The following is an 18,909-nucleotide window of genomic DNA, read 5'->3' on the forward strand; positions in this document are numbered from 1 at the left end:
ACAGGAGAGAGGCAGGCCAAGGACCCTATGGCCTCTCCCACCTGATCTGGATTTCAAGGGTTCCCCCCTGGGCTTTCACTTAATCCTTGGGCCTCTCATACTTTTTTTTAAAGATTTACTTACTTATTTTGAAATTTAGAGATACAGAGAGGGAGAGTAGGAGGGAAAGAAAGAAGGTGAGAAGGGGGGGAGGGAGGAGGAAGAAGAAAGGGGGGGAGATGGGGAGGGAGGGAGGGAGGGAGAAAGAGAAAGAGAGAGAAGGATGCAGGGAGAGAGGGAGGGAGGAAAGGAAAGAGGGAGGAAGGCAGGGAGAGAGGAAGGAAGGGAGAGAGGGAGAGAGAAAGGCAGGAAGGCCCTTCATATTAAATGCTAATGTCCCAGTTGTGGGTATTGTGGCTTCCAGAGTGGATGGGGCAGACCTATCTTTGTTCTCCAGAGACTGCCAGGGCCTTCAGGAGAACTTGGCTTTTTGTGGCAATGGCTTTAAAAATATCTGCCCAGAAAACCAGCTCCCAAAGTCTCCTGAGCTGGGCTGAAGGAGTGAGAAAAGTGGGGTGCTAATGCAGGCGCCATGGTTTGGTGTCGGTGCCGCCCACTGGAGTACAAGCTCTCCAAAGCCCACTCCCTTCTCTCTCCTCCCACACTGTGTCCCCAGAGGCAGGAGCAGTGCTCGCACACGGAGGCACCCAGCAACCACTGGAGGAATGAATGAATGAATGAATGAGTGAACCAGCAGCAGCGTGGAGTGTGCTGCGGGCGAGCCAGGCTGCAGCCCCAGTTCCAGGTCATTCAGCCGATCTCAGCGAGGGGACAGACTCTGCTCCCTAGGGAGGCAGTAGCTGAGGAGCTGGCATCTCGGGGTGATGCAGTTGGAGCCCTCTAATGAATGCCCCAGGTGATGATTTAGTGGAATCAACCTCTTAGCTTGTCTGGGGACGTAACCATTCCCCTTGGGAATGCGGATGGAAATCAAAACAGACGCCTGTTTGCCCTGAGTGCCCATGTGTTGTGGATACATTCTCCTCGGTGCCCTCCCTCGGAGTCAAGTCTGTGTGCTGACAGCTGATGTAACTGTGGCCTCCACCCAGGCTGCAGTCCTGCCCTCTCTCCTAGGCTCCTGCGACTCTGCACCAGTACCCCTTTCTGGTCCATCCTAGTGTGTGTATTGTGGAGGAGGGGTTGCGAGGCATGAACATTGTCTTTCCTTAGGCATAGCTTTTATCTTGCCAATCCCTGGCTCAGAAACCCATTGTGGTTTCCTGTGCCCGCCGAACAGAGTGAGCATATGGGGCACACCACACTGCCATTCACACCAGCACTGCCTCCCACGCGCTCATCTGCTCAGTAAACACGTGGCGAGTGCCTACATCCGAAAGTCGACCCAGGGTGGTGCCTATGAGCCTGTGTGGGAGTCTCACTGCCTGGATTCAACTCCTTGAGCCGCTGCCCTGAGTCCCCCCTCTTCCACCAGGGTTATCTAGAGCTGTGGCAAGTGTCTGGCGGATAGCCCGGCACACCCAAGGTTTGGGGAAAGTTAGTTGTTCTTGATGATGGGTGCTATGGCCTGAGGGTGGTAGACTTAATCTTTGCCTTCAGCGGTCTACTGTGGGGCTCACACAGAATCATTGATGATGGACAGAGGGTAAGGTGCTCGTGAGAGAGGAAGCCCAGGGAGTGGCACCCAGTAAGGTCCTAGAGGAAGGAAGGAGGTACAAAGACAAGTGCGGAAGAGCCTGGGGTAGAGACTCCAGCCAGAAGGAATGACATCTCAGAGGAATGCGGGACCTCAGTACGCGCAGGGCAACTGCATGGCGGCTGGCATTGCTGGGGCAAAAGAGGGCTTGGTGGGTAGGCCAGAAAGGTAAGGAGTCTTGCGAGACATGCTAAGGAATTGAACTTGACCCTGAAAGCAAAGATACACTAAAAAGGGAGAGCGTCATGGTCAGATATTTCTTTTCCCCAAAAGACTCTCCCAGCTGCAGTCTAGAGGGCGGACCAGAGATGGGGCAAGTTTTAGAGACAGGGAGACCACCAGGAAGGCTCCTGTCATCACTTAGGTTAGAAACGCTGGGAGCCTGAGCTGAGGCTGCGGCGACACTTAGGGTGCAGGATTGAGTGGAACTGGGGACAAGTTGTGTTTGGGGCCAGTGCACAGGAAAGCTTCTAAGAAGTAGACTGCCCGGCACTGGTCTTCCAGGTGCCATCACCATTTCCCTCAGCACAGGCCACAAGGTGGCCAATGTGGTGTGTTAGATGGCAGAGACCCAGGGAGACATGCGATCTGAGAGTGATGGAGAAGGAGTACACTTCAGAAGGTCTGTTCTGGCTACGATTAGGTACGTGGGTGAAAAGAAGCAGGCCTGGGGCACTAGGGGACCAGTAGAATGATGCCGTCGCACTTGGTGGCCACAAGTCTCCAGGATGGTCTGCACCAGGAGCATGGTGATGCAAGAGGAGACCAAAGGCCCAGCATGGGGGTGGCTGACTGAGCAAGGGCAGCAGGACACGTGGCTGATGGGATCCTGGCATTGGAGAGGTCAAAGAGGGGACAGAACTAAAGAGCACTCAGGTGCAGAGAAGGTGGACCCTGGACACTGGCTGAGCACCCACTGCAGGGCGGAAATGATGCTTGTGGACTGTCCTCTCCCGAGGGACACACAGGTGGCACACACGGTGTACAGAAAGTACTTCATAGTTGCGTTATGTTAGCCCAGGCTTGGCCCAAGCACACGAAGGCCGGGGCAAGCCAACAGAGCACCGACTCACCTGTGCAGAGCTCCGGTGGTAAGGGGAGTAGTGGAGTGGCCCAGAGATGGCTGTGTCATGAGGGAGGGCTGGATACTGGCTCTGCATCGGATGCGGATGCTGGTTGCCATAGCTCCCATAGTTGTAGCTTCCTGTGTATCTAAAACGCATCAAGCACATTGAAGCGTGTGACTAACAGCAGGCAGAACAAATCCATTTGATACCTTCAAAAATCCGTCTCCTCTCTTTTCGTTCCTTTTTTCCCCCCCTTTGTTCTATCTTTTTCTTCTTCTTTTTGGTTCTTAGCGTCTCCACTTTGTGGCCCTGTTGTGCGAAGTTTGAAACCCCAGGTGGGTTTTCCTTCTCCCTCAGCACACCTCCGGCCTACCTCCCTCACCACTCAGCAAGCACTCAGGGAGTGAAGTCTGGCCCTGAGCAAAACATAATTAACAGTGGAAACTTCTTCTCGTGTTGTGCTAAAAGTCCCATGCTATGTCCTGAAGCCGAACAGGAAAAAAAGAAGAAATTACTTTGGGATTTCTCTTGTTGCATTATTCAGGCCTCTGATTCCCTGGCCTGTGTTTCTGTAAGCTGTCTCCTGGAGAAAGCACTGCACTGTGGTCTACCAGGCGAGAGAGACCCCGTTCAAGGCCCGGCTCCCCACTTTCTAGTAGGGAGACCCTGTCCTTGGCTGCTCTTCTGTAAAAACACTACACACAGTCACACTGACGATCCTGTGTGGGAAGACACCCTGTGCCATGCAGCCCTGTGCCCCCATGGGCCACTGACATCACTGTGGTCCTTAGAACATCTTTTCAGCAAAGAGGCTGACATATGACCGCCTGAGCACCTGTTCTGCCTTTCCTGCCCAATCAGAAAGCTCTGTCAAACTCTTTTCTCAGAGTCCATTCTAAATGTGTGGGAAAAAGTCCTCCAAAAGTCCCCCAGAGGACAGAACAGGTGTCCTGCTGAGCCCTCAGGGACACTGGAACCTATGGAGACACACACTCACATCCAGGGCTGCGTCCCCACTCAGGATCACTGCCCGGCTGCTCCGGGCTGGCTGCCTGCGTGGAAGGGTCCCGAGAGGCCCTCCCCTGGCCCCTCCCACCGCTGGTCTGTTGGAACAGGGCCTGTGAGCCGCCGCAGCTCAGACTCCCGCCCCATGGTCGTGTCTGTTTATAACGTGGTGTTTTCTCAGATCCCTGCGCCTTAGACACTGTAAGGTCAGTGTCTTTTGATGAAGGCAAAAAGCCAGTAATTCAGGTAGCATGTTGGAATGGAGTCACAGCCCACTCATCACTGTGACAGCGCTGTACAGAGTTGAAAACGGTGATGGGCACCTACCCGTGCTCCTCCCTGTGGGGATACACTGGTATCCTGTGTGTGACCGAGGACGAAGGCACGTGGGTGCTCCTCATACAGGGCAGCTGCTGGGGGTTTTCAGCTGGGGACCCAGCCGCCGTCGTCACCGTGTATGTCAGAGACCACGTGTAGGACTGCATTGCTCCTGCAGAGACAAAGGCAGACGCGTGGGTTCTTTGCACAGTTCTTCCTTGGGACACTTTGATGGTTTCCCATCACTCTTGGCTAACGGCCGAAATCTTTACAAACGGTGCACATCTGCCTCTTACTGACCTCACCAGAAGTGTTCCTGCCTTGGTTCTACCTGATCTAGACACAATATCTTTCTTTTTCTCCAGACTACCATCATTCGCAGCACCACAGGGCCTTTGTACATGCTGTTTCTGCTGTCTGGAACCCTCACTCTTCATTTAGTACCCACTCACTCTGTGTATCTCAGTGTCCTAACCTCAGGCGAGGTCAGCTCCCCCCTATACTGCAGGCCACCTTCAAGGCACTACTGCAGTTTCTCATCCTGTCCCCATGAGTGAATGGGATCTGATTAATGGCTGTGCCCCACCAGACTGTAACCTCCATGAGGATAGGGGCCTTGTGTCTTTTGTTCACCATTAGATCCCCAGCGCTTAGCTTCAAAAAGAAGAAAAAGCAAAGGATAAGGAGGAAGAGAGGAATGGAAGGAGGGAGGGAGGGGGACAAAAGAAGGAGGGGCGGTGTAGTCCCAGCAGGCACCACAAATTAACTTTTCACCACTCAACTCAACAGGTGTTAAGGATCCAACAAATTGCTTTAAGCAACATAAGTAGATTATTGGGTTCTGCCTGCCCAGGTCTTTTTGAAGATTATTAGACAGTGACCTGGACGGTGACCTATCCCATACATATTATTAATTCTATTTATTTCCTTTTAATTGGATACCTCGAAACTTCTAGGGTTTGGGGGGAGGGAACTGGTAAGATTAAAAGCCCTCAAGATGCTTAGAATTTTAATGGTTTGAATTTTTAAAAAAGTTAATTTAAGACATTGCTAGTAGCAATAATAAACTCATCAGACAGCTTCTGATAACATTGTTAAATATGTTAACACAGTGGAAATAATGAAGCCCATTTTACAGAGGACTAGGATTCAACAACCTCTTTTAGGCACTTGGAAAACTCAAGAATTGGTTAGGGGAGACTATTGATAAACTGCAGCAAAAGAGAAAACTTGCTCCTTCTATTCTGTATTTTCTACAGCAGACCATTTCTATCTGAAAATTCCTTTCCTCAGGGAAGGAATTTTTAAATTCCAACCATTCCATCCCATGGACTTGGAAAATAGCTCAGGAGAGTAGCTGTATTGGTGTGGAGTAGCAAAAGGTGGCAGAGTTGGTAGATCAGCACTGAACCCAATTATGCAACAGAGACTCAGTGACTATCCTTCCAGGAATGTGACAATGGAATCCTATTTTAAATACATTGGTTTATTATTGAAAGAACCCAGTGGTGAGCCCTCTGTTTATTGGAGAATCTTTTGGAATGCAAATAATGTCCTTTTGAACATGAAGTGGCAAAGATTCATTCCAAGAGCTTGAAAGGAGACACCATTTATTGAGCATCTAATATATGCCAGGCACCTTGTGAAGTGCTTTACAGACAACCTTAGGAGTAACATCATCCCCAGTTCATAGAGCAGGAAACTGAGGGTTTATTGCATAGTAACTCGAGGGAGTGGGTACATGTAGGAATACAGAAGATCCAAGAAGATAATATGAAAGTGGGAATGAAAGAGAACAAAATTGGAGGCAGAAAATGCAATCAGGAATGAGCAAAACATGGATACCCTAAAGGTCCAAATTCTTCCCATTGGCGAGACTTAGGGTTAGCTCTGAGTTGTCTAGGAACCAATGCTGAAGGAAAACCTGCCCAGTGAGGTGCATGAGCTAGTGATTTGTTCAGGAGAATATTGTCCTTGGGATTCTGACCAAACAGGAATTTCTCTCAGATGCCCTCATAAGGAGGCAAAGTGAACTATTCAACAGTGTCCTCAACAATACCCTCATAGTGGACTCGGTCTGGACTCTTAGGACTGTTCTGTATGTCAGCACCAAGTGCAGGCTAGTAGCATCACAGAGAAATCTAGTTCCCGGGCAATTTTGAATGTTATACAGCTTGCCCAGGTCCCAGATTGAGTGGGCAGGGGGCCCAACAGGGCTCTGAACCCAGGTCTGCCACCCATTTTCAACCCTGTCTACCACAGTGTCCCTCAGCTCTGGGTACTGGTTCTGCCATGAAACTGGCAATCTGAGCGAGCCTCTCAAACTTTTTGAGCAATGTCTCATCATTTGTGAAACAGAGACAATGCCAATAATAGCTTCAGGACTGCTGTGTGAGGATTAACTGAGATAATGCATGCCAAAGAGCTGGACCCGTGCCAGGCTGTTACTGATATTCAAGCATGCTTCTTTATGAATCTGGGCATGCTTATGTGAGACCTTTACATAAGAATTTTCCCATTTCAGATCTTAGGGAAGAAGGACAAGTTTCCTGGGTCAGACTCTATTACCAAGAACGAAAACCTGTGAAGAGCAATCGTAATTTTACCACTTACAATAAACTTATAAACACACTTTTCTTCCAGATCCCTAGTGTCCTTATTTAGCAGTATGCTTCGCCCATCTGCATTATATTCTTCCTCTGTCTTTGGCAGGCTAAGTGTGTTGGCCATCATTGCTAAGAACTACAAGAAAGCCGAAGGAAAACTCCCAAAGGTATCACATCCCAGGTGACTGGATTACGTGAGACTGCCCTCCTCTCTGTTTTAAACTTCATGTGAAATTATATTACTGTTAGGATTTTTCAAAATACCCTTCCTGTTAAAACACACTAATATGTGGTGGGATTAGGATGATTTTAAAATTCGCTCTTTGTTTTGATTATCTGTATTTTTCTGTAGTGAATTGTGTATTGCTCTGTAAAAAGACAAACATAAATGAAATGGATTGAACAAATTTTGCAGTAGGAAATGGAACTGGAGAGGGGTGAAAAGTTTGGGAGAATAATGAGCCAGCCACAACAAGCAAGGAATTAACCCCTCAAGCCCGCCTCAGACCTTGGGGGTGCACAGCACGGTCAGTGGATATTGAAAGGGGGCAGCCAAGGAAGCCGGAGGGTTTTTTTTTTTTTTCCAGGCAGTAGGGAGACCTCCTGATAACAGCCATCACCTGCAAGAATGCCGCAGGACCAACTGTTCCTTCCTTATTCATCTCTGTGTCCCCAACAGAGGCTCTGCCAAATAGTAGGTGTGCAGTAAATTTTTGTTCCATTGAATTTGTTGTGGAAGGAGTCAATGCTGCCTGAAGTACACGTTATCAAACAAAAAGCGAGTGGAACTCTTGGGAAAATGGGCTCCTGTGGTCTGGGGAACAAAACCTCTAAATGGCCGTGTGCCAGCAATCTAACGGGTCCACTCAGGCAGGCTTAAGCAGATTAACACCTACTGGCTTGGGTGAGAAACTCTTTTTGCCTGGGGCGCAGGAAAGAACACCCCTTGCATTCCCTTTCCTACCGGTGGGACCTCCAGTGAGAAGTGCTACTGCTGTCCCTTCTTTTCCAGGGAAACTAACAGAAGATCCGTGCTGCTAGCAGTTAGAGCTTAATTTTTAAGACAGCCCCGACACTTTGTATTTATTGGCGGAACAGTAACAAACCTTCCCTATTTGTCTAATTCCCACACCTTTTTCTCTTAGTCTCTGTCCCTCCCCCTCATTCTCACATCCGTGTTTATTTCGAGGTTGAGAACAGTGGTGGAAGTCCCTGATCTTTGAGAATCCTGTAAAGACCCCGAAGGAGGCAGTTTTGACCACTTTCTATTGCAAATGTCAGCGGGTGGGGGGGCATTTTCCCTTCCCAGCCCACACACGAAACCTTCTTCCTTGAGCTTTTCGTTTTGATTTGTTTGGGAAGGTGGTTTTAAACATAGGATAGGGTGGGTGCTTGTGCTATAATAGATATTCAGTAGTGATTTGCTGAATAAATGAATGATTCTCCAGTGTAAACCAGACCTCATGCTAGTTTTTTTCACACACGGACTCATTCAATCTTCCCAATAACTGTTACCTTCTTTTGCAGGTGGGAAAACTGAGGTCCAATAAGTTAAAAGTGTTGCCAAGGTACATGGCAGACTTGGGACTTGAATGCAGATCTGCCCAACTCCAAAGCCTTTCCACAACGTTGCTTCCCACAAGGCAATGTGCATTTCATTCCTGGGAGTCTTGTTAAAATGCAGATTCCCCGGCGGGCACATGTTTGGCACAGTGGTTAAGTCCCTACTTGGGATGCTTGCATACTGTATCAGAGTGTCTGGTTCGAATCCCAGCTCCTTCACTTCTGATCGAGCTTCCTGCTAATGCACACCCTGAGAGGCAGCAGATGATGTCTTGAGTCTTTGGTTCTTGCCATCTAAGTGGGAGATTTGGATGGAGTTCTGGGCTCCAGATTCAGTCTGGTCTAATCCTGGTAGTTGTGGGCATTTGGGGAGAAAACCAGCAGATGGAAGATCTATTTTGATTTCTTTTTCTTTCTCTCTCTGTCTCTCTCTCTCTCTAATTCTGTCTTCCTTTCAAATAAAGTAAAAATAAATCTTTTATTTTTAAAACAGATTCTGATTTAGTAGGTTGGGAGGGGACATTTTTTAAAAAAATGTATTTATTTTATTTGAGAGGTAGAGTTACAGACAGTGAGAGGGAGAGACAGAGAGATATCTTCCTTCCATTGTTGGTTCACTTCCCAACTGGCTGCAACAGTCGGTGCTGGGCCGATCTGAAGCCAGGAGCCAGGAGCTTCTTCCAGGTCTCCCACATAGGTGCAGGGACCCAAGGACTGGGCTATCCTCTACTGCTTTCCCAGGCCATAGAAGAGAGCTGGATTGGAAGTGGAGCAGCCGGGACTAGAACTAGCACCCATATGGGATGCTGGTGCTGCAGGCAGAGGATTATCTACCCGGCCCCACAGAGTGGGACATTTCTAACAGGCTTCTAAATGATGAGAATTCTGAGGGTCCCCAGACCACACTTAAGTAGCAAAACTCTATAATATACTATTTTCTTGAAAGGCTGTTTGGCTGCTGGTTTAATTCTGTATGGAAGATTTCTCTCTTTGTCTCTCCATCTCTCTATGTTAAGTCTTTCAAATAAGTAAATAATTTTTTGTAAAAAACCTACCACTTAAATTTAAAAACATCTTTTTAAAAAACTTGGGAGGCAGAGGGATGGCTAGATAGAGAAAACTCCCATCTTCTGGTTCACTCCCCAAATGCCCACAGTGGCCCAGTGGGGCTTCAGCTTAGAGCTGGGGCCACAATGCAGCTTTCCCACATGGGTGGCAGGGACCCAACTACTTGGGCCATCCACCTGCTACCTCTTCCCAGGATGTACATTTAGCAAGGAGGTAGAAGCAGAAGCAGAGCCAGGCACTCCAACAAGGGATGTGGAATCCTAATCACCAGGCCACATGCTAACCCTGCTTTGCTGCTTCTGTACCCCTGACACGGCACCGATCATACACAAAATACACACTTGGTCAATGAAGAAAGCAGAGGTCCAACACCGAGATGAGACATCATGGAGGGAAGTCAAAGCGTGGCTCAAGCCATCTATTTTCAATCCTGGTTGATTTTCCCTAACACAGTTCCTTTTTGGAAGCAGCAAGAATGGGAGCGGGGTGGGGGGGAGATCGACGGTGGTGACAACCCCAAGCATCTGCAAATGACTCATCTGGGGCTCGGTGGCAGGGCTGGTGTCCACCACATCCCACTCAGCTGAGCTGCCCTTGGAATCACCGGGCTTTTGTTAGCTTGCAAAGACTGAGGGGTCAGTGTTCTGTGGGACATCCCCACAGGTGTGGAGAAATCGCAGCTGGCAGGCCAGATGTTCTCTCATTAAGGGAGAGTTCCTATGAGGAGTTCGCCTTTATTTCATTAGGCCTCCCTACTATCTCAAGTGATTTAATTTGCTGGTTTTGTGTTGCAGGGAACCCATGGTGGGAAGTTGAAAACATGAGTTTAATAGTTAACTTTTATTGTCATTGCTAAAGGAGGGAATACTTAAAATGACATCGTAAATGAGGTTTGAGAACCCTTCAACCTTTCCGGTGGCCAGCTCTGACAGAGTAGGGGCTCAACATCTTGCTTGGAATGACAGTGAAGAATTGCAGCCCAGTGTCATGTTAAATGGACTGATCAGTTTGGCACCACCTGCCACACTCCTGAAGAGGAGAAGAGCCAGTTTTCCTTAAAGTCAAGGTTTTGGAACTTTGCCAGGCCATGAGGGAGGTGGCAAGCCCACAGAACTGGTGAGAGGGCTTGCTTCTGCTTGGTGGAAATCTGTTGAAGTAGAATCCTTTAACTAGTCCCTTATCCTGGCATTCCAGAAACTAACAAAGGCAATCCACATTGGCCATACATCAGGTTAAATTTTAGGTACCTCTTCTTTGCCTTTTCTTTCCCTTTCTTCCTCCCTCTCCTTTAAAAACAGTAACTACAGGTTTAAGAAAACATATTTATAAATACTGGTTAGTATGGACATGGACCTAGATACAGATCTGAATAAACAGAGTGGCTGTTTTCCTACTGAGTCATAACTCATTATCTGTACTACCTCGTATTCCCTCGTCCTTGCATCAAAGGATGCCAAAAGGTTATGTGCAATGAATTAATTTTTGTCTGTGCTCACCAAGCAGATGTGATACTGCTCTCTTTCTCTTAGCTGAAAAATAGGGAAGTGTCCATCATGCAGAGTGAGACACGGACTTGCTGAAGAGTCGCAGGTACCTGGCTGGCCTTGACTTTCAACAAGTCAACCCGGACAATACATCAAATGCTCAATGATATTCAAGAGTACACTGGAAACCCAACTGAATAACTACATCACATGAAAGTCCACTTAAGGTTTTAATAAAATTTTTAAGCTAACAGAACAGCTTTTTTGTTTAATTTTCCCTCACCTTTTAAAAAATATCTTGCTTTCTAGTATGAGTCCTTTAAAAAATTGGTTTTCCTGTTTTTATTGTAAACTAGTTCAGAAACTTTTTAGAAAATAGATGGGATATAAATCAAGGAGAAATTTAAAAATAGAAATAAAATTAACTGTGCTTAAAAACCATGTGATGAGTTTTTTTTTTTTTTTAAGATGAAATATGACAAGGGGATGGCATTGTGGCATAGCAGATAAAGCTGCTACCTGTGGTGCTGGCACCAGTTCATGTCCCAGCTGTTCCACTTCCTATCTTGCTCCCTGCTAATGGCCTGGGAAAGCAGCAGAGAATGGCCCTAGTACTTGGGCCCCCACCACCCATGTGGGAGACCCAGATGAAGTTCCTGGCTTCTGGCTTCTGGTTTCAGCATGGCCCAACCCTAGCTGTTACAGCCATTTGGGGTGGAGTGAACCAGTGGATGGAAGACCTCTGTCTCTCCCTCTCTGCACTCTTTCAAATAAATAAATAAATCTTGAAAAAAAAAAGAAGAAAAATTAGAAACATGGCAAATGCATAAGATTTACATAACCAAGACCAGCACTGTGGCATAGTAGGCTGAGCCTCTGCCCATAGCACCAGCATCCCACATGGGCACTGTTTCATGTACCAGCTGCTGCTCTTCTGATCCAGCTCTCTGCTATCGCCTGGGAAAGCAGTAGCAGATGGCCCAAGTACTTGGGCTCCTGCACTTGCATGGGAGACCCGGAACAAGCTCCTGGCTCCAGGCTCCTGGCTTTGGATCAGCCCAGCTCTGGCTACTGAGGCCATTTGGGGAGTGAACCAGCAGATGGAAGGTCTTTCCCTCTGTCTCTCCCTCTCTCTCTCTGTAACTCTACCTCTCAAATAAATAAATAAAATCTTTTTAAAAAAGATTTACATAACCATTTTCCAATTTACAAGACTATTTAAAGAAAGTATGCATAAATTCCCAAATTTAAGGAGCCTGTCATAATAAATATCCTAATATTTAGGTGCATATTGTGGATAAATCATATGTGCTTTATAATACTTGTGTAAAGCCACACATATTGTTAGGAAATTATGTTTCTGTTTCCTCTACAACTGGGACTCACATTGCGTGCCAAGGTCCAGTCTCATTTAGCAATGGAGTATTTCAAAAGTGGCACTTGAGAAAACTGTTATACACAGTTGTATATAGGATGACATTTTTAATGCCCCCTAGAGATATCTGAGAACAAAGCTGGAATGTGCCAAAATCTTCAAAGCTTACAAGCATCTGAAGAGAACCTGTTTCACATTTGTATTTCTAAGAAGCTACTTTTATGACTGTTGAGCGCGTTGCACAGAAATCTCTGAGCACATTTATGATATTCTTGCGGCCTTGACCATCACACCGGCATCACACCGCCTGAGGCCCTCCAGCTGATACAGAGCCAGGCAGACGTACTAGCTGAGTAAGAATTATGAGGTGACCCTAGAAATCTTCCCTCCCCTCTCTTCCCACCCCTTCGTCCCCTTACAGTCTCCCGGCAGGTCTTGTCGCCACATTGTGGGAAATGTATCACTCATGCTGTCTGAGCTGCGTGATGTAGACGTGTTTTCTTTGCATTATGTCCCTGCTTGTTTCAGAAGTAAGGACGTTAACACAGGCAGACACGTGTGTCTCCCTGGTGGTAATGAGGATGTACGGGCAGAATTATTTGGGTCAATGGCACCTGGCCCTTAACACCTTTGCTCCTTCCCGGGGGGCACAGGAGACTTGTGGGGGGGGGGGGTTGCCCGGTGATTCCAATCTTGGACAAACCACTGAGCGACTGAAGAGCTGCGAACCGAGCTTGGATGCCTTCCCCTTTCATTCTCAGTGAACAAAGTAGCTCTGCCCTGTGCAGCTCCTACCCCATGCCTTCTAAGCAGGAACTACTTGTACAACAGCCCACTGTGGAGAGCGAGTGGGAGGGGGAGCGTCTGACCACATTCTTCCTCCTCAAAGTAGAAAACCAAATACGATGTCAGGTGCATCTGTGACAGCGAGGCCGTGCTCAGCCTCGGTTTCCACAGAAGACGAGGACTCTCGAGCTGTGCACTCGGAGTGCGATCAGATCGCCACCTAATGCCGTGCCCTGACCGAACCCAGCTTTTCAGTCCTTTGAAGAAGCCGATCTCCTTAGCAGCCCCTGATGGACGCTGAGTTTGTTGGTGAGTTTCTGCCCCTGGAAAAGGTTAGAGCAGGCACCTTAAGGCGCTTAAGCATCCACTGATTCCCTCCTTGACTAGCTGAGGTTCTGGAGAGAGAGGAAACTTTGGGAGAAAGAATTCATCAAACCACTCTGGGGTGTGTACACTTTAAGATGCCTGAAAATAACTCTCTGCTTGTCTCCAGGCCTGTAAGTTAGCTACTTCCTCCAGCTGGGACAGCGTCTTGCCATTCTTCAGCCCTCCCATGCCTTTCACATACAGGTCGGAGGGTCCCTGTGCTCTCACAACACCAGGCTCTCCACCAGCACTACCCGTAACGGCCGATTCAGTCATCAGAAGCCAGACCTCCAGACATGGATGCCCGGGGGGCAGGCACCACAGCTGATCTTGTTCCCCATTGTGTCGCTGGCTACGCGGAAGCCACCTGAGAAATGTCTGGGCGGGCTGTGTGCATGAGTGGTAAAAGACAACATCCGGAACGGGGCAGTCTGACCCTATTTATTTGGCCCAATGAAGATCATTTACTTCTCAGTCTGTTCTGAGCACAGTCCTATTCTAAGTAAAAGTAGGATGTGAGCCCAACGAGGATGAGAAGGAATTCATCGGGGAGCGAATGCAGATAGCTGGCGGAGGAGCAATGGTGTGAGAGAAGCAATTTGGAAAAGGAGAGCTGTTTAAAGCCGAGGGTTCTTCAGCCCAGCTAGGCAGCGTGAGGGAGGACAGACGAGGACCTGGAGCAGGTCACCAGCTTGAACGTCACTGTGGACGTCCTTGAGGGGTGAGGAAGGCCTGAGCCACGTGGCATGAATGGGAAGGGAAGGAATGGGTCAGTCGAGATTTGTCCCAGAACAGCTGGCCTTGGGAGGTATGACAGGCAGTGCCAACTCCTGTCCCCCGTCCCCTAGACAGCCACACACCATATTCCACATTTCCTCACCTCCTTTGCAGTTATATGAGCCATGTGCCTGAGACCTCACTGAATATTAATCGAAGTGGTGTGTGCCACTTCTAGGCCAGGACTTTGAAGGGAGTGGGGTTTCCGGCCCTGTGCCTTCTTTGCACCTCTGGGAGCTGGTTGCAGGCATGACAAAGCCCCCAAGGCAGTGGTCCTCAAACTAGTGAGCATCAAGGTGACCAGGAGGCTTGCTGAACTGCTGGCTGGGCCCTACCCCTAGAGTTTCTGATTCAACAGATCTGCAGTAGAACCTGAGATCGGCATTTCTACTAAGTTCCCAGGAGATGCTGATACTGTTGGTGTGTGGACCACACTTTGGAGTATGGTGGAGCCCAGTACAGAACGAGTTTGTTCTTCCAGATGGCTGTATTACAGAGGGCCTGCCTGGAGACTGCATATACGGATGGAACTATTTTCAAACGTGAAATAGATTTCTATTGTGTTAGTCCCGTATGTGTTTGGAACTTTTTCTCTTACAGCAGCTTAGCCTACCCTAAAGAGTACAGGAGTTGAGAGAGAGGAAAGATTTGAAGCTGACTCCCATATGTGGTGCCAAGGTTACGGGAGGGTAACAGAACAGCTTTGGGTAGAAAAATAATGAATTAATGACCATAGCTTTACCAAGTGCTGTACTCCACAAACACTGGAGGCCAGGCAGAATCTCCTCTTGTGGGATTGAATTATTCCTCACTTCCTGCACATGCTACCTTCTGCCTCCATTAGTTGTCTTTGTACTTCTCTTAGCTCTACGTTGGCTTGGTAGTAAGACCTTGGCACATTAATCTGTGCATTTCTTCTAGAACCCAGCACAGGACTTGGCACACAGAAAGTCCTTATATACACACCGACATGTATGTACACGTATATGCACACGCTTGTATGCATGTATGTCTATACACATGTATCTCCAGGATTGTGGATTCAAGGTTTTCAATGCATTTTTTTCTTCATTCTTTTTAAATGCTCTGTTCCAGATGTTGAACATACTGTTGCTATTGAGAAGTCCCCTATCAGTCTGACTCTCTCCCTTTCGGAGGTTATCTGTTTCCTTTTGGGGGGCTAATATGATTTCTTTTCTCTCTGATTTTCTTCAGAGGACTTGGAAGTGAGTTTTTCTTTTTCCACTTGTACAGCACAGTATTCAATGAGAGCCTTCAACCTCAGAAGTCTTCTCTTCTTTCCCTTCTGTGAAACTGTCAGCCATGATTTCTGTACTTTCTCTAAGACATTTATTCATTATTGGAATTTCTGGATTATCAGCTCTTTATCCTAGCATTGGTTTTGTATGTAACTTTTCTTTATCTCTTTGTATCACATCATCACAGAATTCCTCAACTCATGCTTTTAGTTCACTAATTCTCTCTCAGTTTTATCTAATTTTCCATTTAACCTCTCTATTGAAAATTTTATTTCAATAATTATGCATTTCCTTTTAAAGCACTTTACTTCAGGGGCCAGTGTTGTGGTGCAACAGGTTAACCTATGGCCTGGGACACCAACATCCCAAATTGGAATGCCAGTTCAAGTCTAGCTGCTCCCCTTCTGGTCCAGCTCCCTGCTAATGCACCTGGGAAGGCAGCAAAGTGGGCCCCCGAACCCACATGGGAGACCTGGCTGGAGTTTTGGGTTCCTTGCTTCGACCTTGCCCAGACCTGGCTGTTCAGGCATTTGAGAAGTGAACCAACATATGGAAGATTATCTTTTACTCTCTGTCTCTCCCTCTCTCTCTGTCACTCTACCTTTCAAATAAAAAATAAACCTCTTTGAAAAAGCAATTCACTTCCAAAGTAATGTGAAGTCCTGAGTATGATTTCTTCTTTTTAGTCCCCATCTTAACAGTTCTGTTCAGGTTGTCCATGCTTTCACTGTTTTGAATATAAACTCTCCCTCTTCTTAAGCTTATTGGTCCTCTTTCATGGGACTGGGCTCCAACAGATGCTCTGGTGATTTTTATGGTGATAAAATACATGTAATAACATTTACCATGTAATCAGTCTCAACCGTATGGCTCTTAGCACTACATACATTTATATTGCTGTACACCAGCACCACCATCTTCCCCAACTGAGACTGCAGACCCACTAAATGCCAGCTCCACATTCCCTGCCTCCCTAGCCCACAACAAGCAGCCTTCTGCTCTCGCTCTCTATGGATTTGACTGTTCTAGAGACTGCATGTAAGTGAAAGCGTACAACATTTGTCCGTTTGCATCTGGTTTTTCTTCACTTAGCATGATGCTTTCAAGGTTCACCCATGGTGTAGCCTGTGTCAGAATTCAAGTCCTTTTAAGGCTGAATAATATTCTGGTGGATTTATATATAGATCAGATTTTTAAATCCATTCATCCATCAATGGACGCTTGCGTTATTTCCATCTTTGGCTATTGCAAATAACGCTGTTAATTGTGGATCTACCTTTTGGCTTTTATAAACAATGCTGTTGTGAACATAAAGATCTGCTCAGGTCTCTGCTTTCAATTATTCTGGGCTTAGGTAATTCTTGGTTGTGACTTCATCCTGTGAGGATTTGGGGCACGTCTCGGGCTATGTGGGCCTCTCATCAGAGCAGCCTCAGGGTAGCATCAGCCGTACAGTCACGTGCAGGACAGCCCTCGCTTGCCTCACCACCAGCTCTGTTCAGAGCTCTGCCTCATTCATGGCTGCCATGGCTTAGCACAGGGCTTCTTGTCTGCCCTCTTCCAGAGATGCCACTCAGCTTTTGGTTCCTAGGGAGTTTCCTTTCTTGTGTTCAAGAGTGGCTATGTATTAATTTATGTGATTGATTGATTTTAGCAGCTTAGTTTTGGGGGTAGAGATTTTACCATGTGCTTGACCTGTCAAAACAGCAGCATACAGGATACATCCCAATGAGCAAATAAGTACCTGCAAGTTATCCACCAATCCAGGAAGACACCCAGGCTTTGGCATTGGATTTTAGAGATTGGAAAGAAGACTGCTTTCCCAGAATGCCCTTGCTTGATATCAGCTCCCCATCCAAAGGTTTTGAAGGACTTTTTGTTACCTGTAGTGCTGAGCCCCGTGTACTCAGGGGATGGATTGCTGACAGGGGAGGAAGGAGGTGCCACTTCCACAGATGTGGCAGATTTTGCTGGAGAAAACGACGGCACCGGTGAAGGGGTTGGTGGGGCGGCCTCCGTCAGGATGATTTCTTCTCGGACCTCCGCTACGGATAGAGAGAGGGCGAGTTCTTAGAGCCAGGTGTCAAGATAGGTTGTCTTTGAGGAACTTGGAAAACTGAAATATTCATTCTCATTTGGGTCATGTCTCTCTCTTCTGCTTAAAACTCTTTGATGGTGTCCCCTCACCGTCGTGGCCCTTGGGGTAATTCCCATACACACAGACGCCCACTCTAGAAAGGACAATACTGGCTTCACGTCACTTGGACCCATTTCCTATTCCTGAATTTTTGGGGGGATACAGAGTTAAAAGAAACACAGAGCACAGAAGCAGAGGTACAAATGAAACCGTGTGAATGGGGGCTTACCAGTGCTCCCTTCTCCCTTCATGGCTCGCATGAGCTCATTGGCCCGCTCCTGACAGTGCAGAGATTCTAATAGGTAGAGGACGTAGTCGTCAAACATCAAGTGAATCAGGTGGAAAGACCCTGGTGAGAACAGACCGAACAGCAAGGTTAAGTCACGTGTCCCCTGCGTCCCATCTCTGCCTGGTCGACGACACACGTTCTCCCGTGCCATCATCATCTGTTCAGGCATCTCCTCTCTCCATTCAACACTGATCTCCCCGTGGTCAGAGGCTGATTTTCTTTGCTGTGCATGGCATAAAGTAAGTGCCATTAGTGGTTTGTGGCAAGCAGATCTTTTCATTGCTCTATTAATATGACACCATCAAAAATGGCAGCCACCAAGCCATCTGCCCAAATGCTTCTGGGCTCTCACATACCCACTGGCCTCTTCCTGAGTGCTTTTAACTCTGTCCAGCCTTTACTGACACGGTGTCTTTCATAGTGTCTCCTCCTCAAGCAAACCTTATTTCCCCAAGGATGTCCATGGCAGAGACTTTGTGTTCTAGTTCATTAGAATCTACCAGTACACCTGATATGATTCTGGGAGCAGAATTGAAATTTTAAATTTGTAACAACTGAATTATTTCCTTAAATGTTTCTGGGATATGCATGGTTCTTAGAAAAAGTACTGAATTTTAAAATATTTGGTATTTTTAAGTAGTATTCTTCATTTTCAATTTAGGGTAGATTATTTTACAATATAGACAACCATTTTTAAAAATTTTTCCTTTGTGCCACTCTCTGTGTTCAAGCTCTCATATTCTTTAGTTTAATCTCTGCAAAACCCTGTTTAAGGAGGATATTTTAAATCCTATTTTGCAGGTCAAGTACTTATGAAAGATGACACAATGAGTAAATGACACATCATTTCAAAACCACCATTTTGCATGTAATGCTGCCACCATGGACATGGAATGTGGTGGGGGCTCAGTTAATGTCTGCTGCAATCAAAAACTCAAGTATGCAAAGTCAGAGAGAAGTGCCGCACTTCACTGCTAGTTCCGCAGTTCCATCTCCCTCTTCCTGTTCCCCTCTGGTTTGCTCTTTAAGAGACCTAAGGAGTCTCTCTAGCACTATATTTCTCTTCAGTCCATCATCATCATCATCATCATCATCACACCTAGTGGTTATTGAGTG

The 18,909-nt window shown here is 47.1% G+C and overlaps 1 protein-coding gene across 1 annotated transcript in view; it reads right to left on the bottom strand.

The window, feature by feature from the left end:
• RFX4 (regulatory factor X4) overlaps positions 1 to 18,909 on the bottom strand; it is a 75,388-nt gene that overhangs the window by 7,160 nt on the left and 49,319 nt on the right. Inside the window, exons 10-13 of the mRNA XM_062201985.1 lie at positions 17,734 to 17,853; positions 17,251 to 17,412; positions 4,093 to 4,255; positions 2,767 to 2,905 (exon numbers count right to left, since the gene is read on the bottom strand). Of these exons, the coding sequence (XP_062057969.1) occupies positions 2,767 to 2,905; positions 4,093 to 4,255; positions 17,251 to 17,412; positions 17,734 to 17,853 (584 nt within the window). The remainder of the gene's footprint in view (positions 1 to 2,766; positions 2,906 to 4,092; positions 4,256 to 17,250; positions 17,413 to 17,733; positions 17,854 to 18,909) is intronic.

Source organism: Lepus europaeus, chromosome 10, assembly GCF_033115175.1.
Source record: "Lepus europaeus isolate LE1 chromosome 10, mLepTim1.pri, whole genome shotgun sequence".
NCBI classification, from domain to species: Eukaryota; Metazoa; Chordata; class Mammalia; order Lagomorpha; family Leporidae; genus Lepus; species Lepus europaeus.